This window comes from Mobula birostris, chromosome 3 (assembly GCF_030028105.1).
Source record: "Mobula birostris isolate sMobBir1 chromosome 3, sMobBir1.hap1, whole genome shotgun sequence".
Lineage (NCBI taxonomy): Eukaryota > Metazoa > Chordata > Chondrichthyes > Myliobatiformes > Myliobatidae > Mobula > Mobula birostris.
Genome location: NC_092372.1, coordinates 153,103,569 through 153,127,978, shown reverse-complemented (window position 1 = coordinate 153,127,978; position 24,410 = coordinate 153,103,569). Strand labels below are relative to the sequence as shown.

Here is a 24,410-nt window from a genome sequence, read left to right as displayed (position 1 = left end):
TACCTTAGAAAGTACTAGATTTCCCCATAGCCCTCTATTTTTCTAAGCCCCATGTATCTATCTAAGTCTCTTAAAAGACCCTGTCGTATCCGCCTCCACCACCGTTGCCGGCAGCCCATTCCACGCACTCACCACTCTGAGTTAAAAAACTTACCCCTGACATCTCCTCTGTACCTACTCCCCAGCACCTTAAACCTGTGTCCTCTTGTGGCAACCATTTCAGGTCTTTATCTTATAATCTTTCTTTAACAATGATTAATTATAGCTAGTTCCTGTATCACAAGCACATTTTGATTATGTAGCATTTTTAGTGGGAAAACTGATTGAAATAACTACAGTATATAACTACAGCTGCCATTTTATATTCTCCATTTTAAGAAAATAAATAAAACAAACTGCTGGAGAATCTCAGTGGATCTAGCAGCATCTTCTGAGGGAAAGGAATTGTCAACTTCTTGAAGGTAAGAGCCTAAATCAGAAGTAAGAATGGAGAAGGAAAGTGGCAGGTATAAAGAGAGAGGGTGGGAGCAGTAAGTGAGACATGGACCAAGGAAGGTTGAGGAATGATGGGCAGAGGGAACAAAGGCAAATGGGTACAAGGTACAGGTAACAAATGGAAAAAAGAGATGAGGGATAGGCAGGTGAAGGAGAGAATGAAGACTGGAGGGTGCAGCAGAGTTACAAGATACAAGTACTGGAATCAGATTAGTAGGGAAGGTGATAATAGGAACCATAAAAGGGAGAGATGGGCAGATGAAATCAAATGAGGGCAGGCATCCCTTGGGTGAAGTTTGTGGGTAGTCGATGGATAAAAACAGGGAGTGGAATGGGGTGTGGGAAAAAGTATAAAAACAGGAGGACCAGAAGGAGCGGGATTGGGGGGATAAAACGCAGAGCTTTGGGTTTATAGCCATAGGCATACAAATACACAGCATGGATAGAGGCTCTTCAGCCAAACATGTCTTTATCCCTCTAAGTGCATCTTAAATGATACTATTGTACCCACTATTTATCTGAATTGGAAAATTCAATGTTCATACCATTGGGTTTGTAGACAACCCAGGCAGGACAATTCCTCTAGTCGCATTTGCCCTTAGACTTGCAGCGGAGTAGGCAAAGGACAGGCAGGTCACTATGGAAACGAGAAGGGAAGATGAAATGGTATAAACCAGAACTCCAGGTGGCCATGGTGAATGAAATTCAGGCGCTTTGAAAACCTTTCATCTTGCCTCCACTTGCTCTCATCAATAAAGAGGAGGCCACACCCAGAGCACCAAATGCAGTGACAAGGTTGGAAGAGGTGCACGTGAATTTTTGTCTCACTTGGAAGGGCTCACCTCCACAAAATGGAGTGGTATTTGCTTTATTTTTAAACCTCTACACCCATTTACCATTAATAAGCATTTCCCCACAGTGTTATTATAGGGCTTTTGGTCCTCCAGTCAAAAACAACACTGTACTTCGAAAAGATAACATTTGCTCAGGCTGCACAATGCCTTACCAGGAATCTGGTGTAATCCACTTCCTGCTCCTGAACTGAGAAAAGAATATGAATTTCAATTATCATCTAGGATCCTCCACAAATAAAACACTCCTTGGTTTGGTAATAGAGAGGCTGTTAGGCTGGTCTTCAGTGGCCCTGCTTTGAGAAAAGGCTCAGCACTGCATCCTGGCAAGTGCAGGGCAACTGACCCCTGTGTTGACATACTTCTGTATAACAACCTCAGCAGCTCTACTGGCTCTTGACCTTGTTACCACAGAAAATTCCTGAGCAGGCATATCTGTGTAAGTATAGTGGTTTCTATTAACTCCAAAGGGTGGTAATGAAGGAGACCATAAGATCCAAGCAGTCTGTCTAAAAAAAAAAGAGAACCAGCTGTCCAAGACCAGCCCCACAATGAACTGAAATACAACTCATGCCAGGTACCCAGGAAAGTGTTGTCAGTATGCCATAATAGCTCCTTCAAAGCTGATTCCATGAACGTAGGTCCTGGAAATTTCCAAACTCCATGTTATGCAAGATATCAGCACATTAGTGTGCCCGTCCCCTCCTTTACTAAGAATAAATTTACTCAGTTTTTTTGTCCATCCCTCCCCATTTTACTAATTCATGACCATACAAACCAATCCTCAATACATATTTTCTTACCATATAATTCATTCTGTGCTTGAAACCAGCAAGGTGCAAAACAAACATGTGTAAGTATTCTGTAAAGTCACATAATGTGCATTCATACATTGGCTCTCTTCCTCCATCACGTTGATATTCAATTACATAATTGAGTCCTGAGTGAACACAAAACAACAATTTTTTAAGTTGGTTTTAATCAATCTAAAGCAAAGGTTGCTTATTTTGTACTAATGCTGTTTTTAAGAGAAAACAAATCAAATATTTCAACAACAATCCTCACCCACTGCCTAACAACCGGTACAGAAAATTCAAGAGAGCATGATCATGAAAATTTTAGGTAAGGAACGATAAACTGCAAGTTTACAAGTTACAAGAACACCATCATATATTTTATAAATGGACTGAATCCTCCCTCATTCCAAAACAGTTGCCAGGCCCCATTCATGTAACATGCCCATTGTTGCCAATTTACATCATGTCCTAGTAACCAATATCTCAAAATTTAACTCATTCTAACTTAAAATCTGTTAATGGGCATGGCCAATATCAGCTCCATAATTTTCTCCAGCACACAGCCTTCTGAAGATCTGTATTTCTCCAGTCTTGATCATCGACAAATTTAATTGCTATCTGTCAAGACAGTAAGCTTTGGGGTTTAAATTTTCCTTCCCCTTGAATAACACTTCCTAAAACCTACTCCTTGACCAAACTGTATTAGAATCTATCCTCACTTCTTTTGTCTGTCCATGAAAAGACCTGGACCCGATGCATTTAGTACTTACTACCTTTATTTCTCATATTAGTCTCTGTGGCTTATGATCAAATAGTTGATGTAGGCTGGGGGTGCAAGACGGCATCTTTAATATTAGATAGCTTTATTAAGGAAGGGGTAGAAATGTTAAGAACAGATTGCTTGGCATTATGGTCAACACAGTCATTGTGGGCTGAAGGGCCTGTTTCTGTGTTGTACTGCTTGGTTGTGCAGGGAAGTTATTAATGAAGTTTAACATATTTCATACAGTAGCCATTACAACTAACTGTTCCTGAAACTAGAGCTAATTTGGATAGAATTCCATAAACAACAGAATATACTAATATTCCTAAAGAGATACCTAGAAGTTGATTATTTTCTGGAAGTGGCAATATGTGGATAATTATTTCTGCAGCTGCTCTGTTATATGGCCTGAAAGTACAAAACAAACAAGATAAACACACACTGGATCAAGTTCAGGGCATACCATATCAGAACAGTGCACAAGTACTATCCTGTAACTGGAAACGGAGTTAGCCAGTGATTGCATTTTATCCAATAAAATAAAATAATTGATGAATAATGGTACAAATTTTGCTGAATAAAATTAAGCTTCAGAGACATTAGCAGATGGGGAGGTCACATCTGCCAAACTGTAACCCTAGTGTCTCAAGGCAAACTTAGGAAGGATGGAAATCAGAATTAACTAAGGGGTTAACTACTTAAAAATGCAAACACAAGAACCAAGGATAGTGATCAATTTTTTTTCACTTCAATTTCACTTGAAGAAATTGATAGCTTGCTGTGCTACAGTTCTAAAGAAAAATAGCTTGAATTCTAAAGATACCTTCCATCTCCTTAAGATGTTCCAAAATGATCAGTACCTGATGAAGTATTTTTGATACACAAACATTTTTTAAAATGGGGAGATTTTTCTTCAGTTAGCTCTTTATCCAGCTGCTTTAATCATACCAACAATTGACGATTTTTATTTAGTTTGTGACTCTACTTCTCCAAGGGAAAAAGTACTTACCAATCAAGGGTTCTTCTGCGTTCCAAGAGATTATGTATTCATCAAGGGTTCGTGCATTGGTGTTCATTTTCAGATTTATAGCACTGTTCACTTTACTGTCTGAAATTCAAAAAGTCATAAAACATCACGATATTTTATATTGAGACAAGACTCCAGGAAAATCTAAATTAATCATGTATAAACGTATAAGCCTCAGTTTTTCTAGAGTATTAATAAATATGCTGATAGAGAAATTTTAAAATATTACACTTAATGAAGGAAAGGAGCCCACCTCCCCCCACCGTATTTTGCACTGCAGGATATTGTATGGATACATCCAGCTAGTTCCTTAATGCTTAAGAAAATCAAATATCCTGATCAGAGACTAAATACTACTCAAGTCTGTCTACAGTATTAATAATTAAATGCAACATCCCAACTAAGAACCCAATTACTTACTAAAGTTTATTTTAAAACTTGTTCACCCCTTTTGAGCCATGTTAATAATATTCCAGAGGCATGATTACAAAAAGAAAAAATATATTAAATTTGATTATTTTGTATAGAAAACTGAAACAATTAGGGTTTAATTCACAAAATACAGATAAGGTTGGGAATTTTTGATAGTACTTTGAAAATAAATGAACTTTGAATTTACAGTGAAAAGATTCTCAATATTTTCACATTGAAAATACACATTTTATACCCTAATGACGTGAAGTGCCCTCACCACTGAAGTGACTTAATTATCTACTGCCACAACAATCCACACTATTAATGATCAAGATATCCCACCACTCTAGGATTATCATAGAGAATAAAAATAATATGTATCGTCCAATCTCCTTTTTCCAATTCCAAAATCAATTGCTTCCAGCTCAACTTCTCTAGTTTAAAATTGATTCTTCTGTTAAAGATTAAAAAACCCAGATTAACTTTGTCACACATATATAGAAGCAAGCAGTAAAATGTGTCATTTGTGTCAACAGCCAACACAGTCCGAGGATGTGCTGAGGGCAGCCGCAAGCGTCATCATGTTTTCAGTGCTTTAGCATGACAACTTACTAACCCTAACTGGTAGGTCTTTGGAACATGGGAGGAAACTAACAGTCACAGAATGTACAAACTCAGACAGCAACAGAAACTGAACCCCAATCACACACGCTGTAAAGAGTCACATAAACATCTACACTACCATGTTATGAAGAATTTATCACTTAACTCCAAAAAAATGACCTAACAAACGTTACTTTTGTTTCTTATACATCCAATCTTCTATTCAAAATACCCAAAATGCTACTTTTTTCTGAGTTATTCATTTTCTGAGATCTAGGCTTTGATGAAAAGGACAAGGCTATTGCAGGGATGACTTACAGTGGACAAAAACGCTTGAGCATATAGACATTAAGAAAGGGGATGGGCTGGAGTTTTTGAAAAGCATTAAGTTAGATAATTCACTGGGACCGAATGAGATATACCCCAGGCTACTGTGGGAAGCGAGGGAGGAGATTGCTGAGCCTCTTGCAAAGATTTTTGTGTCATCAATAGGGATGGGAGAAGTACTGGAGAATTGGAAGGTTGCAAATATTGTTCCCTTGTTCAAGAAAGGGAGTGGAGATAACCCAGGAAATTATAGACCTGTGAGTCTGACTTCAGTGGTGGGCAAGTGGTTGAAGATCCTGAGAGGCAGGATTTATGAGCATTTGAAGAGACGTAATCAGATTAGAGATAGTCAGCATGGCTTTGTCAAGGACACACCGTGCCTTACAAACCTGATAGAATTCTTTGAGGAATTGATGAAGGCAGAGCAGTGGATGTAGTGTATATGGATTTTAGTAAGGCATTTGATGAGATTACCCATGCAAGGCTCCTTCAGAAAATTAGGAGGCATGGGATCCAAGGAGACTTTGCTTTGTGGATCCAGAATTGGTTTGCCCACAGAAGGCAAAGGGTGGTTATAGATGGTTTGCATTCTGCATGGAGGTCAGTGACCAGTAGTGTTCCACAGGGATCTGTTCTGGGACCCCTCCACTTTGTGATTTTTATAAATGACCTGGATGAAGAAGTAGAAGGATGGGTTAGTAAGTTTGCTGATGACACAAAGGTTGGGGGTGTTGTGGATAGTCTGGAGGGTTGTCAGAGGTTCCATTAGAACACTGCTAGGATGCAGAACTGGGCTGAAAAGTGGCAGACAGACTTCAACCCAGATAAGTTTGAAGTGGTTCATTTTAGTAGGTCCAATTTGAAGACAGAATATAAATGGTAAGACTCCAGGCAGTATGGAGGATCTGAGAGATCTTGGGGTCCATGTTGATAGGACATTCAAAGCTGCTGCACAGGTTGACAGTGTTGTTAAAAAGGCGTAGGGTGTGTTGGCATTCATCAACCATGGGATTGAGTTCAAGAGCTGTGAGGTAATGTTACAGCTCTATAAGACCTTGGTCAGACCCCATTTGGAGTACTGTGTTTGGTTCTGGTCACCTCACTGCAGGAAGGATGTGGAAACTACAGAAAGGGTGCAGAAGAGATTTACAAGGATGTTGCCTGGATTGGAGGCCATGCCTTATGAGAATAGGTTGAGCGTACTTGGCCTTTTCTCCTTGGAGCGACGGAGGATGAGTGGTGACCTAATAGAGGTGTATAAGATTATGAGGGGCATTGATCGTGTGGATAGCCAGAGGATTTTTTCCCAGGGCTGACATAGCTAACACGTGGGAGCATAGTTTTAAGGTGCTTGGAAATAGGCACGGGGGGATGTCAGGGGTAAGTTTTTCACACAGAGAGTGGTGGATGGAAGCGTGGAATGCACTGCTGGCGGCAGTGGTGGAAGCAGATACAATAGTGTCTTTTAGAAAAATAGCGAGCTATACTCTAGGGAAATTCTAGGCAGTTTCTACAGTAGGTTACATGGTCGGCACAATATTGTGGGCTGAAGGGCCCGTAATGTGTCGTAAATTTCTATGTTCTATGTAACTGGTGATAAGCTACATAGAACATACATTGCTCCTCGTGGAGGTACTCCCACAATTTTGTCAGGTTGGAAGCTCCAGGATTTAAAGTTCAATATCAAAGTTCAAAGTAAATCACAGTACATGTATGTCACTATATACAACACTGATTCATATTCTTGTGGGCAACAAATCTCTAGAACTATAACTGGGTGTTCAACCAGAGTACAGAAGACAACAAACTGCAAATACAAAAAGAAGAAATAAGTATTGAGAACATGAGATGAAGAGTCCTTGAAAGTGAGTCTATTGGTTGTGGGAACATTTCAATGAAAGGACAAGTGAAGTTGAATGAAGTTACCCCCTTTGGTACAAGAGCCTGGTGGCTGAGAGGTAATAACTGTTCTCGAACCTGGTAATGTGAATCCTGGGGCTCCTGTACCTTCTTCTTGATGGCAGCAGCAAAAAGAGAGCTGGTGTCACAGCACAATCTTGCACTCAATGTCAGTAAGACAAACGAGCTGATTGTGGACTTCAGGAAGGGTAAGCCGAAGGAACACATACCAATCCCATAGAGGGATCAGAACTGGAGAAAGTGAGCGGCTTCAAGCTCCTGGGTGTCGAGATCTCTCAGGATCTAACCTGGCCCCAACATATTGATGCAGTCATAAAGGCGGCAAGACAGCGGCTCTACTTTATTAGGAGTTTGAAGCGATTTGTCATGTCAACAAATACACTCAAAAACTTCTATAGTTGTACCATGGAGAACACTATGACAGACTGCATCACTGTCTGGTATGGAGGGGCTACTGCACAGGACCAAAAGCTAAAAAAGGTTGTAAATATAGTCAGCTCCATCTTGGGCACCAGCCTACAAAGTACCCAGGACATCTTTAGGAAGTGGTGGCTCAGAAAGGCAGCGTCCATTACTAAAGACCTCCAGCACCCAGGACATGCCCTTTTCTCACTGTTACCATCAGGTAGGAGATACAGAAGCCTGAAGACACACACCCAGCGATTCAAGAACAGCTTCTTCCCCTCTGCCATCCGATTCCTGAATGGACTTTGAAGCTTTGGACACTACCTTACTTTTTCTAATACACAGTATTTCTGGTTTTGCACATTTTAAAAAATCTATTCAATATATGTAACTGATCTACTTGTTATTTATTACTATGTTTTATTTTATTTATTATTTTTTTCTCTCTCTGCTAGATTATGTATTGCATTGAACTGCTGCTGCTAATTTAACAAATATCACATCACACGCCAGGGATAATAAACCTGATTCTGACCTGGATGGTGGGGGACCCTATTAATGGATGCTGCTTTCCTGCAACAACCCTCCATATAGGTGTGAGGGTTTTATCCGTGATGGACTGGGCCATATCTACTACTTTTCGTAGGATTTTCCATACAAGGGCACTGGTGTTTCCATACCAGACTGTGATGCAACTAATCAATATTCTCTCCATCAGACATATACAAAAGTTTATCAAAGTATTAATGTCATGCAGAATATTTGCAAACTTCTAAGCAGAAGCATTGTCATGCTTTTTCTGTAATTACACTTCTGTGCTGGACCCAATATTGTAGCGACAGTGACTGGAAAATCAGGATTCAATTCCCACCGGTGCCTGTAAGGATGCCTGCATGTTCTCCCCTGACCATCTGGATTTCCGTCAGGTGCTCCGTTTTCCTCCCACATTCCAAACATGTATGATTTAGGATTAGTAGGTTATGGACATGCTGTGTTGGTCATTGACGCAAACAATGCAACTCACTGCATGTTTTCATGTACATAATATTAATCTTTAAAACCTCTTCAGTTTTGTCACTATTACTGCAGATGTCTGCTCACTTAAATTCCAAATCTATACGACACGTGACATACAGGTCAATGGCATATTTTAATCATTATATAGACATAATTTTCTTTCATTTTTCGGTCGTTATTTTCTCCTATATGGGGCACCTTCAAACAATAATACTCAATTCGTTCGTTTAATTCATCATTAGGATTACCTAATAAAGTGCATGTGCATTCAACCTATTGCTTAAAGTCCGTAACTACAAGATTGTATGAAAGTAAATTGTAGATTTTCCCTCCCAATGTCCACGAATAATCGTATCACTAATTCATATCGGGTTAAGTTTTTAGAATACTTGGTGAACTAATTTTTTTTGGAACTATCATATATCCTGTTAACTTGAAGGGAAATCCAAAACAACAAACCCTAATTTTCCAAACCCAGAAGATTCAGAACACCGTTATTAACATCGACAACAGTTGAACTACATCCCGAGCTGGAAATGAAAGGCCCGATACACACGCGAGGCGTTCTTTCAACAAACGCAAGCACTTTGTCTTGTCCGTGAGTAGGATTTTACTCACCAGTACCAACTACGAAACGAGCACCTAAAAGTCCTGTCACGGTTATTATTAGTAATGGCCAGTTCAAGTCCTTCACAAATTCCACAAAACAGGCACCTTGGGAAGCAATCTTCGTTTTCGTCAAAACTCAACTTCCGATGCGCCTTTACATCATTTCCCACGCTGCTGGTGGCGCCCCGTGTAATCTTTTATGTAAACGTTCCACATAATTGCTCTTTATTGTCAGATAAAATATTATAAAAAGAGTTATAGAATTTCATTCAATAATTTTATTCGCTACGAATAAAACGTTTTCTTGCTGTCCGGTCCGTTTCTCCCGCCCCAGACGGAGGATGTGAGGTACTGTTTCTAAGGAAGTGACGTTCCCGTCTTGCCGCCGGAACGGTTTGAGGAAGGGACCATCCGGTAGCCCTGAAACACCGACGCAAACTGGTCGGAAAAATTCGGTAACTTTCCATTGGTACGTTCCTTTACGGACTCGGGAATGTGGGCAGAGAAATCATATTTATTGCCTGCACTTCCAGAAGGCATGCTTTATGTTGTCGGAGATCGAAATGGGTTATCTTTTCCGGCCACTCTTGGTTAATCCATTTTTGTGTGGGGGTTAACGCGACTGATCGACAGACAATGCATAAATTTGTTTTGTGTTGCCTCTTCTGTTTAATTCAATCCTGAAGCCTGACGTGTTTTTAAATTTGTTCCAGAATCCGGCTGGGTGGGTGACAGACCTCCGCAGCAAGGTCAGGCGAATCGTGACATCAGTAAAATGGCTTCGGGTACCGTTTTCTATTGTGAGGTACGCATCTATTCGTGGAAATACCGCCGACTTGCTCTCGGCCGACTGTTTACTTTGCTCTCGGAGAAGTTGTGGAACGAGCAGTATCCGCCAGTGCGTTAATATGTGCCAAATAAAATGGTGGATACTATGTCTTTTGTGATATTTTTCAAAGGTTAACGTGAAAATGAGTTTGTCAGTGTACACTCTCATTGTACATTCTCACTCTCTCTTAGCTTACCTTTCATCGTATAATGGCTACTGTAGTTGACAAAACTTCCAAGTTGCCAAAATACTTCAAAATTCAATGTAAATCTATTTTCACAGTTCATATATGTCACCATGTACAATCCTCGGATTCATTTTCTTGTCGATATACTCAATAAATCCAATAACCATATAGAATAAATGTAAGTCTGCACCAACAGGGCGGTCAAGCTGTGTGCAAAAGAAAACAAACTCCAAATACAAAAAAAGCAATAAATCTTGAGAACATGAGATGAAATCCTTGAAAGTGAGTCTATAGGTTGTGGGAGCAGTTCAGTGTTAGGACAAGTGAAGTTATCCCCTCTGGTTCAAAAGCCTGATGGTTGAGGGGTAATAACTGGTCCTGGACCTGTTGTATGAGCCCTGAGGTTCCTTTACCATCTTCCTGGTGCCAGCAGCAAGAAGAGAGCATAAGCTGGGTGGTCAGGCCCCTGAAAATGGATGCTGCTTTTTTGTGACACTGCTTCATGTAGATATGCTTAACAGTGGGGAGGGCTTTACCCATAGGGTGTATCCACTATTTTTGTAAGTTATTTTTTGCTTTAAAAAGGAATTAGAGCAAATGTTGATCATTCAGCATGATCATTACTAGCCTATCCCAAAACCAATTTCCTGCTGTATCCCCATATTCAGTTCATCTGTATAAATCACTGTTGTGAACACCTTTGCAGGTGAATTCCATCACCCTTGCACTGAGGTTCCAGTCTATTTTAGGAAAATTGAAGTTAACCACAATAATAGCCCAACAACAGGAATTCTGCAGATGCTGGAAATTCAAGCAACACACATCAAAGTTGCTGGTAAACACAGCAGGCCAGGCAGCATCTATTGGAAGAGTTTCAGTCGATGTTTCAGGCCGAGACCCTTTGTCAGGACTAACTGAAGAAAGAGTTAGTAAGAGATTGGAAAGTGAGAGGGGGAGGGGGAGATCCAAAATGATAGGAGAAGACAGGAGGGGGAGGGATGGAGCCAAGAGTTGGACAGGTGATTGGCAAAGGGGATATGAGAGGATCATGGGACAGGAGGCCCAGGGAGAAAGAAAAGGGGGAGGGGGGGGAACCCAGAGGATGGGCAAGGGGTATAGTCAGAGGGACAGAGGGAGAAAAAGGAGAGTAGGAGAAAGAATATGTGTATAAAAATAAATAACGGATGGGGTACTAGGGGGAGGTGGGGCACCAACGGAAGTTAGAGAAGTCGATGTTCAATTTCCTTTTTCTCCCTCTGTCCTCTGTTTCCCCCCCACCCCCCGTCTTTCTCCCCGGATCTCCTGTCCCATGATCCTCTCATATCCCTTTTGCCTATCACCTGTCCAGCTCTTGGCTCCAACCCTCCCCCTCCTGTCTTCTCCTATCATTTTGGATCTCCCCCTCCCCCTCTCACTTTCAAATCTCTTACTAACTCTTCCTTCAGTTAGTCCTGACGAATGGTCTCGGCCTGAAACATCGACTGAAACTCTTCCAATAGATGCTGCCTGGCCTGCTGCGTTTACCAGCAACTTTGATGTGTGTTGCACAATAATAGCCCTTTTGGTTTTACACCTTTACTTAATCTCAGGGTCTGGGATGTTTCTGATTGTGTCCACGATAACCTGAAGTGGGAAGGAGAACAGCCAGGGGTCGTGGTACATATTGGTACCAATGACGTAGCAAGGAAATGGGAAGAGGTCCTGAAAGCAGACGACAGGAAGTTAGGAAGGAAGTTGAGAAGCAGGACCACAGAGGTAGTCATCTTGGGATTACGGCCTGTGCCACGTGACAGTGAATATAGGAATAGAGTGAGGTGGAGGATAAATACGTGGCGGAGGGATTGGAGCAGGGGGCAGGGATTCAGATTTTTGGATCATTGGGACCTCTTTTGGGGCAGGAGTGACCTGTACAAAAAGGACAGGTTGCACTTGAATCCCAGGGGGACCAATATCCTGGCAGGGAGGTTTGCTAAGGCTATTGGGCAGAATTAAATTAGGATTGCTGGGGGGTGGGAACCAAACTGAAAAGACGGAGGAAGAGGCGGTTGGCTCACCAATAGAGAAAGCTTGGAGACAGTGCGAGAGGGAGGATAGGCAGGTGATAGAGAAGGGACACGCTCAGACCGGTGGTTTCAGATGTGTCTATTTTAATGCAAGGAGTATTATGAACCAAAGCAGATGAGCTTAGACCATGGATCAGCACTTGGAGCTATGATGATGTGGCCATTACAGAGACTTTGATGGCTCAGGGGCAGAAATGGTTATTTTGAGCCAGGCTTTAGATGTTTCAGAAAGGACAGGGAGGGAGGTAAAAGAGGTGGGAGCGTGGCCTGTTGATCAGAGATAGTCTCACAGTTGCAGAAAAGGAGGAAGACATGGAAGGATTGTCTACGGAGTCTCTGTGGGTGGAAGTTAGGAATAGGAAGGGGTCAATAACTCTACTGGGTGTTTTTTATAGACCATCTAATAGTAACAGGGACATTGAGGAACAGATAGGGAGACAGATTCTGGAAAGGTGTAATAATAACAGGGTTGTTGTGGTGGGAGATTGTAATTTCCCCAGATATCAATTAGCATGTCCCTAGAGTGAGGGGTCCAGATGGGGTGGAGTTTGTTAGGTGTGTTCAGGAAGGTTTCTTGAAACAATATGTAGATAAGCCTACAAGAGGAGAGGCTTACTTGATCTGGTATTGGTCAGGTGTCAGATCTCTCAGTGGGAGAGCATTTTGAAGATAGTGATCACAATGCTATCTCCTTTCCCATAGCATTGGAGAGGAATAGGAACAGACAAGTTAGTTAACTGTTTAATTGGAGTAAGGGGAAATACGAGGCTATCAGGTAGGAACTTGGAAGCATAAATTGGGAACAGATGTACTCAGGAAAATGTACGGAAGAAATGTGGCAATTGTTCAGGGGATATTTGCTTGGAGTTCTGCATGTGTACGTTCCAATGAAATAGGGAAAGGATGGCAGGATACAAGATCTGTGGTGTACTAAGACTGTTGTAAATCTAGTCAAGAAGAAAGAAAAGCTTTTGAAAGGTTCCAAAAACTAGGTAATGATAGAGATGATCTATAAAATTATAAGGCTAGCAGGAAGGACTTTAAGAAAGAAATTAGGAGAGCCAGAAGGGTCCAGGAGAAGGCCTTGATGGACAGGATTAAGGAAAACCCCAAGGCGTTCTACAAATATGTGAAGAGCAAGAGGATAAGACATGAGAGAATAGGACCAATCAAGTTGACAGCGGAAAAGTGTGTATGGAACCGGAGGAGATAGCAGAGGTACTTAATGAGTACTTTGCTACAGTATTCACTACGGAAGAGGATCTTGGCAGTTGTAGGGATGACTTACAGCAGACTGAAAAGCTTGAGCATGTAGATATTAAGAAAGAGGATATGCTGGAGCTTTTGGAAAATATCAAGTTGAATAAGTCACCAGGACTGGACGAGATGTAGCCCAGGCTACTGTGGGAGGCAAGGGAGGAGATTGCTGAGCCTCTGGCGATGATCTTTGCATCATTAATGGGGACAGGAGAGGTTCCGGAGGATTGGAGGGTTGCGGATGTTGTTCCATTATTCAAGGAAGGGAATAGAGATAGCCCAGGAAATTATAAACGAGCGAGTCTTACTTCAGTGTTTGGTAAGTTGATGGAGAAGATCCTGAGAGGCAGGATTTATGAACATTTGGAGAGGCATAGTATGATTAGGAATAGTCAGTAAGACTTTGTGAAATGCAGGTCGTGCCTTATGAGCCTGATTGAATTTATTGAGGATGTGACTAAACGTGTTGATAAAGGTGGAACAGTAGATGTATATATGGATTTCAGCAAGGCATTTGACAAGGTACCACATGCCAGGCTGATTGAGAAAGTAAGGAGGCATGGGATCCAACGGGACATTACTTTGTGGATTCAGAACTGGCTTGCCCACAGAAGGCAAAGAGTGGTTGCAGATGGGTTATATTCTGCATGGAGGTCGGTGACCAGTGTATGCCTCAGGGATCTGTTCTGGGACCCTTTCTGTTCGTGATTTTTATATTTGATGTGGATGAGGAAGTGGAGAGATGGGTTAGTAAATTTGCTGATGACACAAACTTTGGGGGTGTTGTTGATAGTGTGTAGGGCTGTCAGAGGTTACAACGGGACATTGATAGGATGCAAAACTCGGCTGAGAAGTGACAAATGGCGTTATACCCAGATAAGTGTGAAGTGGTTCATTTTGGTAGGTCAAATATGATGGCAAAATTAATTATTAATGGTAAGACTCTTGGCAGTGTGGAGGATCAGAGGGATCTTGGGGTCGGAGTCCATAGGACACTCAAAGCTGCTACGCAGGTTGACTCTGGTTAAAAAAGCCTGCATTGATCTTCATCAATAGTGGGATTGAGTTTAGGAGCCAAGAGGCAATGTTGCAGCTATATAGGACCCTGGTCAGATCCCACTTAGAGTTCTAGTTGCCTCACTACAGGAAGGATGTGGAAACCATAGAAAGGGTGCAGAGGAGATTTACAAGGATGTCGCCTGGATTGGGGAGGATGCCTTATAAGAATAGGTTGAATGAACTCGGCCTTTTTTCCTTGGAGCAATGGAGGATGTGAGGTGACCTGATAGAGGTATATAAGATGATGAGAGGCATTGATCGTGTGGATAGTCAGAGGCTTTTTCGCAGGGCTGAAATGGCTAGCATGAGAGGGCACAGTTTTAAGGTGCTTGGAAGCAGATAAAGAGGAGATGTTGGGGTAAGTTTTTTTTACACATAGAGTGGTGAGTGTGTGGAATGGGCTGCCGGCGACAGTGGTGGAGGCGGGTTTGATAGGATCTTTTAAGAGACTCCTGGATAAGTGCCTGGAGCTCAGGAAAATAGAGGGCTATGGGTAACCCTGGGTAATTTCTAAGGTAAGGACATGTACGCAGAAGTTTGTGGGCTGAAGGGTCTGTATTGTGCTGTAGGTTTTCAATGTTTCTAATCCTCCTGCATGTGTGTTCCTTAATGTCCCAGTGGCTATTGTATAATCCTATTGGACTGATTGCATCTTCCTTATCACGGATGAGTCCTCTATTATGACCCCTGATGATATCTCTGATTAACAGACCAACACACCATTCCGTCCTTTTCCTCCCGTCTTTTCTGAAACATTAGGCATCTATTCCTGCCCCTGTCTCAATCAAGTCTCTGTTCCATGTACTCCATGGATCCAGGGTACCTCCAGATCCAGCTTGATCTGGTCTGTTAAGATTCCTGCAGATGTAGTTATCAGGAAACCTAATTCTAATTCTCAATCCTTGATTTTTGTCTTTACCAACAGGGCCTCTCTTTTAACTCTTGTATGCCTGTCTGTCATATGCCTACCTCCCATAAGCCTGCCTTTTCAATACGGTGTGTATCCTCAGATGTTTGCTTCAGATCTGATTCTCCCTCAGCCATGTCTCCGTCATAACCATGATGCTATGCCAACTGATTTTGATCTGCGCTGTAAACTCATTTACTGTGTTTTGCATAACGAGTGTATTTAAATACAACACTTTCAGTTGTATGTTCACCACTTCGCCCTCAGTCCCCATACTGTATAAAATTAAATTCCTTATCCTTTCTAAATCTGTCCGGTTTTTATTCTGGAGACTTTATTAGTTTTTCCTGCATTCTTCTTCCTTTTGATTTATTCCTCAATTTTCTGTGCCATTGCCCCCCCCCCGCTGTTTAGTTTAAAGCCCCATATACAGCCCTATTTATGCAATTTACCTGAAGTGTGGTCGCAGCACGATCCAACTGGTGCCTGTCCCATCAGAACAGTTTGAGGCCCTCCCTGTATCTAATAAAATATGTGCTGGCATTGACGTGCGACTAGAGGAAATTGATGGGGAGAAGACAGGAGAATGGGCTTGAGAGAGAAAATAAATCAGCCATGATTGAATAGTGGAGCATTCTCAGTGGGCAAAATGGCCTACTTCTGCTCCTATGTCTCATAGTCTAAAATTAATGTATTTCCAAGCTTCCTTACCCAACTCATTCAAGAAGGTGCCAACATTATTGAATATTTTGCTATGCATTGGAATGAAAAAGAAACTGCTTGTTTGAAAAGACTGGAAATGTTATTCTTTTGTAATTATAATTTTAAAACTTTAATGGACCTAAAAGTTTTCCAGTGGATGGTACTGTTATGTACATTTAGTGTTATATGCTGAAACTCTGAACACACGTCTGTTTTTGTTTTAAACTTCTAGCTTTGTGATGTTCATTGTACATCTGACATGAATCTTAAGATGCATTTCATGGGAATGAAGCACAGAAGGGTAAGAGCAACAATAAAAAACTTCACCTGAATATATACTTCAGAAACCAATGTACAGTTTACTAACTTGACCTAAGTTTGCTTTGTTCTTTTTTAAATGTAACACTATCTTTTTGGTAATTGGTTTATTTTTGTCACATGCATCTAAATACAGTGAACCGCTTTGTTTTGCATGCTTTTCAGACAGATCATTCCTAACAGAAGTATATTGAGATAGAACAATGGGAGAAGCAATTATCAAATACAGATATAGTGAACTGGTCTGCAACGTAGTGCTATTCTACATTTGTATGAATAGCACTGTATTTTGTTCTTGTGCACTTATGCTATAATATTAGAAAGAAACATGGAATCATTGAAGCATTTTATCAACAGAGTTTAACTGCTGTCTCAAAGTGATAGTAAAAGACTGTTACCAAATGGAGGTACACAATTCAAGATTAAAGTTTATTTATCACATATACATCGAAACATACAGTGAACTGCGTTGTTTCTGTGAACAACCAACATACCCGAGGGTGTGCTGGGGGCAGTCCACAAATATTGCTCCACATTCTAGCACCAACATTTCATTCCCATCATACTTGGCAAAACAACTCAGACGCCAAATAGCAACCTCAAAACAAACCCTGTTCCACCCACCCATGGACATCTAGCCCCCAGACAGGCAGGCAGTCTTCCTCAGCCTCCACTGGATTTGGACCCAGACTCGCAGACTTTGGGCCTTCGACTTCTCCTCCTGGCTCTCAGTTCTCGGGCCTTGATCTTCAGCACCATCCCCAGGATCCACTAATCACCGAAAACTAGGCCTCTAACTTCAGCTCCTCCTGCCTGCTCAGAGCTCCAACTCCAGACTGCAGACGGTGGAATTTTGTCTTAATTTTTTAAAGAACATTTGTGTTTTACTAATCTCATTTTCCCTGAAACACTATTGAAAGTGTCAACGTTCAAACTCTACTCTTCGTCATCACTGGTATCTGTGGCCACTTACAACATTGTGTGTAACTTCATATGTGTGCCTTAGTTGATTTGCCAGTAAGGATATATTTATACTAGCTATCTCACTACTATCTTTCAGTCCAGATGATGCCGTTCAAACTGAAACATTGGCTGTTCATTGACTCCACAAATGCTGGCTGAACTGATGAATTTCTCTTCCAGTTTATTTTCGCCATGTGTCATCAAATGTCTGGAGGAGTTTTATTGGAGTTTCTAAGTACAGTCCAAAATCAGAATAAGGTTTAATAGCACCAGCATATGTTGTGAAATTTGTTAACTTTGTGGCAGCACTACAATGCAATACATGATGAATATAGAAAATATCTGAATTACAGTGATTATATATGTATATTAAATAGTTAAGTTGAAATAAATACTGTAAAAACAGAAATTTAAATAAAGTCATGAGGTAGTGTTCAGGAGTTCTATGTCCATTTAGAAATTGGATTGCAGAGGGGAAGAAGATGTTGCTGAATCACTGAGTGAATGCGCTCCTTAATGATGGATACCACCTTCCTGAGGCACCGCTCCTTGAAGATGTTTTGGATACTATGGATGCTAGTACCCATGATGGAGCTGACTGATTTTACAACTCTCTGCAACTTACTTCGATCCTGTGCAGTAGTGCACTCCCCCTGCCCCCCCCCCCCCCGTATCTTATCGGTATCTTATGGTGATGCAGCCAGTCAGAATACTATTCACGGTACATCTGTACAAGTTTTTGAGTTTTTAGGTGACAAACCAATTTCCATCAAACTCTTAATGAATTATAGTTGCTGGCTTACCTTCTTTATAGCTGCATCAATATGTTGCAACCAGGTTAGGTCCTCAGCGTTGTTGGCGCCCAAGAACTTGCAATTGTTCACTCTCTCCACTTCTGATCCCTCTGAGAATTAGTTTGCGTTTCTTTGTCTTATCCTTTCTGAAGTCCACAATCAGCTCTTGGTCTTCCTAATGTTGAGTGTAAGGCTACAACATTCAATTAGCTGGTATATCTTGCTCCTGTATGCCCTCATGTCAAAATCTGAGGTTCTGCCAACAATGGTTGTATATCAGCAAATCTATAGATGGCATTTGAGCAACACAGTCGTGGGTGTGGAGAGAATAGAGTAGTGGGCTAAGCACACATCCCTGTGGTGCGCCGGTGTTGATTGTCAGTAAGGTGGAGATGTTATTTCCAATCCGCACAGATGGTGGTCTTCCAGTTAAGAAGTCGAGAATCCAGTTGTAGAGGGAGGTACAGAGGCCCAGGTTCTGTAGTTTTTAAAATTAGGACTGTAGGACTATTTAACTGACAGTGAGAAGTTCGAGGATTGCAAAACTTTTAAAAACCAACAGAAGGCAAGTAATAAACCTTAAGGAGAGAAAAGATGAAATATAAAGGTAAGCTAGCCAATAATATAAAAGAGTTTACCAAAAGTTATTTCAGATATATAAAGTGTAAAAGAGAGGTGAGAGTGGATATCAGACTGCCAGAAACTGATGCTGGAGAGGTATTAATTGGGGGGGGGGTGGGTGGCAGGGGGGTGCATAGAAACGGTGGACGAACTTAATAAGTATCTTATCACCGGCTTCACTGTGGAAGACACTAGCAGTATGCCAGAAATTTGAGAGTGTCGGGGCATAAGTGAGTGTCATTTCTATTATTAAAGGTGCTTGGGAAGTTGAAAGGTCTGAAGGATGATAAGTTATCTGGACCAGGTGGACCACACCTCAGGGTTCTGAAAGAGGTAGCTGAAGAAATTGTGGAGGCATTAGTACTAACCTTTCAAGAATCATTAGATTCTGGAATGGTTCTGGATGACTGGAAAATTGCAAATGTCACTCCACTCTTTAAGAATGGAGGGAGGCAAAAGAAAGAAAATGGTAGGCCAGTTAGCCTGACCTCAGTTGTTGGGAAGAATTTGAAGTCCATTATTAAGGATGAGGTTTTGGGGTACTTGGAGGCACATAATAAAATTGGCCAAAGTCAACAGGGTTTCCACAAGGGGAAATCTTGCCTTATGAATCTGTTGGAGTTATTGCACCAACTAATCTGTACATTCTCAAAAAATAAAGGTTGGTGAACTCATTCTAAAGCTGTTATGCATTAGTGATGCTTGTGAATGAATGAATAGATGAGTTTTCAGGGACTTAATTATGTTTATTCATCTATTTTGTTTTGAACCTTTGTACTCCCCTCACAGTGAGTTGTGCACAAAGCTAGGCAGTGAGTTAAACACCACCTCAAAAATCACTCAAGCAGGAAGCTTTCTTCAGAGTTTTTAAGGAGAGAGCTTTGTGAAACTGCAGAAAGTTAAGTGAAATGTGTATTAGATTCAATACAGAATTGTCACATGCCTGAATATACTAATGTTATCGATTATTCTCACAATCAGCTTTAAACAAGGTAATACACACATGCAACATTCTGTAGCTATGCCATGGACCAGTGTGAGTTTGTGGCACAATAGCTTAATAGCTGTGAACGATAAGCTTAATGGTTCCTTCAAAATACATCTACTAAAATGATTACCAATGTTAAGAAAGCTTAAGCTTTACAGATGTTGCTGTTTCAACGACAGATCAGTAGTGACTACAGATGGATGTCTTTCTACCATGTTTGCTCCATTGAACTCCATATTAATCCACGCAAGAAATGACATAAAAAACAGCTTACGAACAGGAAATGATGTTTGTACAAAACGGTCTGAGTAAAAAATGAACAGCGCCTTTAGAGACCGAACAACCTTTGTCAGTTTAGAACAGCTGGAGGTCAGAATTATTTCATGTTCAAACAGATATTTTGGATACTTTTATATAAAAAAAAATTACTTACCTGATTAAGGTAATACAGGGAATTTGATGATTTGAGCAGAAGGAGGAGGCTACAATACTAGTGGTGAAGACTTCACTTGGTATCTAAATCCACATTATAAATTTTGTTTTTCATTTGTTCAGCCTTGTTGCAAGGCTATTTCTGCCCTTAACTATGTTGCTTTGATATGCAACTGATTCCGCAGGAAAATATTTTCATTTGCCCTCAGTTATAGATTCAGATTGGACTAGATTTATGCTCTGTATCAAACATTTGATACTGTTTCCTTGCTGGGGTTCTAAAATGGACAATGTACCATTGCAGCACAACTGTTTGGTTATGGTCTTCTGTCTGAAATAATGCACTCTTCAAAAGTTTCTCCTACAAGCATTTTCCCTTCCAAAGTCTGGTGAATGGTGCAAGCCAAATGGATAAAATTTGAATTATGTAAATCTGGCAGCGAAACCCCTATAATTAAAAATTTCTGCTCATCGGGGAAAATTTGTCTTTAGACAAATATTACAAGTGGTGTCTAAACGAAGAAGGAGGAATGCCATTCGGTGGGAATGGATTCATGACACATTTCAACTTCAAAGGGACATACCCCTAGCTTCACTGACGTTTGTACAGGGACAGGGAAACATGCAAGACAGGGATCCCAGGGAATGCTTGTAATCAGGCAAAATGACAGGCTGTCTTTACTGAGTTTTCTTTTACCAAATTTTGGACTAAATTTGCATCTATAATTTCTCTTGGAAATAAATAATACTGTTGGTGTGCTTCACAAATTAAGCATAATATTATAAACTTTTTTGAAACTTCTGTAAGTCTTGGACAATAATTTCTCTGATATGAAGTATTTTTCTACACAGAAACAAAACTTGATCTGGCTAGTTATACTATCAGTAGCTTTGATATGTGTATCTTTAATCACGTGTTAAAATGTAACTGGTCATCTATGGTGGCCTTTGCTTAGTTTGGTAGTTTCGTCTGATATTGGCCTTGATTGTTTACTTAAGATATTTGGCTACCATTTAAGAGGTAAATTGGCACTTTATGTGAGATTGACTTAGCTTAAATACGAGCAAGTCTGCAGAAACTGGAAATCAATAGCAATGTACACAAAATGCTGGAGGAACTTAGCAAGTCATGCTGCATCTATAGAAATGAATAAACAATCGATGTTTCAGGCTGAGACCCTTCTTCAGGACTGAAATGGAAGGGCAAAGGTTCCAAAAGAAAAAGGTTGGGGGAAGAGGGGAAGGAAGCTAGCTAGAAGGTGATGGGTGAAGCCAAATGAGTGGAAAAGGTAGAGGACTAGGGAGGAAGGAATCTTATAGGAGAGGAAGGTGGACCACAGGAGAACAGGAAGGATGAGGAGACTTGGGAGAAGTGATAGGCAAGTGAGAAGAGGTAAAAGGCCAAGAATGGGGAATAGAAGAAGGCAGGGGAGGGGGGGAAATTACTGTAAGGAGAGATGTGATATTCATGCCATCAGGTTGGATGCTACCCAGACAGAATATAAGGTATTGCTCATCCACCCTGAGAGTGGCCTTATCTTGGCACAAGAGGAAGCCATGGGCTGACATGTCATAATAATGATGAGAATCAGAATTAAAATGTTTGGCCACTAGAAAGTTCTGCTTTAGGCAGATGGAGTGGAGATGCTCAATGAAGCAGTCCCCCAATTTATGACAGGTCTCATCAATGTAGAGGTGCATCAGAAGCATGGGACACAATAGACGACCCCAGCAGATTCGCAAGTGAAGCGTTGCCTCACCTGGAAGGACTGTTTGGGGCCCTGAGTGGAGGTGAATGAGCAGGTGTGCCATTTAGGCTGCTGGGAGGGAGAAATGGACAAGGCCATCTCAGAGGGATGATCTCTGTGGAAAGCAGAGAGGAGGGGGAAGGTAAAGGTATGTTTAATTGTAGGATCGCATTGGAGATGGTGGAAGTTGCACAGGATGATATGTTGGATGCAGAGGCTCATGGGGTGGTAGATAGGGACAAGAGGAACTCTCACTGTAAAAGCGGCGGGAAGATTGGGTGAGCATGGATGTTTGGGAAATGGAGGAGTTGCAGGTGAGGGCAGCATCAACAGTGGGAAGCTATTGAATTTCGTTTTCTTTGTTCATCAGTGAAACAGTTGAAAGGATGGACAGATAACTTGGCATTGACTTCATTTATTTAGAAACATAGAAAATAGGTGCAGGAGTAGGCCATTCTGCCCTTCGAGCCTGCACCGCCATTTATTATGATCATGGCTGATCATCCAACTCAGAACCCTGCCCCAGCCTTCCCTCCATACCCCCTGACCCCCGTAGCCACAAGGGCCATATCTAACTCCCTCTTAAATATAGCCAATGTACTGGCCTCAACTGTTTCCTGTGGCAGAGAATTCCACAGATTCACCACTCTCTGTGTGAAGAAGTTTTTCCTAATCTCGGTCCTAAAAGGCTTCCCCTTTAAGTGGTACTAATTGATCTTCATCAAGCAAACCAGAACTTCATAGTTATTTCCCTTATTCAAGTGAGTTTGATGTAGCTATGTAACATGCAAAAGAGTCCAGATTTACTTTAAAAATAATAAATCTTTTTTTTTAATTGACATAGGTGAACTGGAAAATTTGTGACATATGCATGCTTAATGCACCTGTAGAGAAATTTGTCAAGGAGAAATGGATAGTAGTCCTATTGCCTGAGCACTTTTTTTCTTAAGCCAAATGTTTCATAGTCCTATCAAATACTTGAAATATCCAGTGGGAGGTTTAATTGCCTTCACTGTTCACAATGTATAAATGCTAAACTGTGAATATGGTCAGAGAAGGCCTCAAATCTGAAGATAAGTGTTCACTCAGATTACTATTTCAAGAAAGTATCCTCTTACAAACTCAAATAAATGCATTTTGTTATGTCTGTTCAGCAGAGTTGGGCAGAAAGTACTGCTTGCCCAACAAATTATTTTGAATGTAACATCTACTAATTAACGCCAAACTGCAAAGATGTACCAAGTCCTAAAGTATTCAAATGTTCAGCAACTAGTATTACTATTGCTGCTAGTAATTACTATTGCTAGTAATTCTACAAAATAAGTTTTCTGAAACACTAAATCTAATTGTCTGGACATTACTTTTATAATTTTATTTTCTGCAGTAGTCAGAAAATAAAAAGTTCAGTTTGAATTTTTGCAGAATATATCCAGAAAAGTTACTTTTCCTGTGTAGTACAAATGAAAAGATTCTTTCTGGAGAAAAAGACAGTCTGCAAATAGCATTGTTAATGAAATCTTTCAGTTTTGTGTCCCAACAGAAGCAACACTACTAATATTTTCTGTTCATTTTCTTCGATGGTTCATCTCAAACTTCATATGACAGCGTGAGGAAGGCCTCAAAAATCGTAAGTACTGCAAGGTTCTTTAAGGATCTTGTTAGCATCTTCTTTAGACGCTCTCTTCTAATCTCCATGTAAATTGAATGATGTATTGACTCACACAAGTTGACTTTCATTTGTGAATGCACTGGTTTACCTTGTTAATAATTTGTGGAACATGAGCAATAACTGAACGTTGTGTTTCAGTTTACATCTAAGCTACAAGTTAGGCTTAGAGTTTCAATCTTTACTCCTTTTCCCAGTTTGGGAAAAGAGACAATGCCATGCCATGGTTCCAACTTCTAAAGTTGAAGTATAGGCAAATGATGTGGCCACAAAGGCAAAATGCACAAGTTGGAAAGTCTCAGAGATTGTTCTGACTGCAAAATCTTGAATTCCTTTGCTCCAAAACTCTATGCCAACTGCTCATATTATATAGAGCAATTTTTTTTAACAAAATCACGGCAAAGGAGCTTACATAAAAGTTTGTAAGTTTACAAAAATTTGGCACTTGCCACCAACCCCATACTTTTACCTATTAAGCAGTATTTATCAGTTAAGTTTTTCCTTTCTATTTTTGCTGACATTTCATTTTAATTGAAACAGTTCCTACAGCCTTATTTTAAAGCTTGCATCCCATTCTTCCACTTTAGTTTAAGAGCACTGTTAGTGAAGAAAAAGGAGTCCATTTTTTAAGAAAGATACAGCAAGTTG

The 24,410-nt window shown here is 40.7% G+C and overlaps 2 protein-coding genes across 7 annotated transcripts in view; one reads left to right on the top strand and one right to left on the bottom strand.

Moving 5' to 3' along the window:
- Positions 1 to 9,558, bottom strand: part of LOC140195341 (uncharacterized) — a 51,712-nt gene extending 42,154 nt beyond the window's left edge. For 3 of the 4 annotated variants that reach the window (XM_072253493.1, XM_072253496.1, XM_072253497.1), the window contains exons 1-3: positions 9,238 to 9,558; positions 3,916 to 4,014; positions 2,150 to 2,286 (exon numbers count right to left, since the gene is read on the bottom strand). In XM_072253493.1, the coding sequence (XP_072109594.1) occupies positions 2,150 to 2,286; positions 3,916 to 3,982 (204 nt within the window). In that variant the 5' untranslated portion in view covers positions 3,983 to 4,014; positions 9,238 to 9,558. The remainder of the gene's footprint in view (positions 1 to 2,149; positions 2,287 to 3,915; positions 4,015 to 9,237) is intronic. The other variant, XM_072253495.1, reaches the window with a different exon arrangement.
- A 51-nt stretch (positions 9,559 to 9,609) lies between these two features.
- Positions 9,610 to 24,410, top strand: part of LOC140195340 (uncharacterized) — an 80,713-nt gene continuing 65,912 nt past the window's right edge. Inside the window, exons 1-4 of one of the 3 annotated variants that reach the window (XM_072253490.1) lie at positions 9,610 to 9,697; positions 9,942 to 10,033; positions 16,465 to 16,533; positions 23,702 to 23,723. In XM_072253490.1, the coding sequence (XP_072109591.1) occupies positions 10,004 to 10,033; positions 16,465 to 16,533; positions 23,702 to 23,723 (121 nt within the window). In that variant the 5' untranslated portion in view covers positions 9,610 to 9,697; positions 9,942 to 10,003. Of the gene's footprint in view, positions 9,698 to 9,941; positions 10,034 to 16,464; positions 16,534 to 23,701; positions 23,724 to 24,410 lie in introns of those variants that run through there. The other 2 variants (XM_072253491.1, XM_072253492.1) reach the window with 2 other exon arrangements.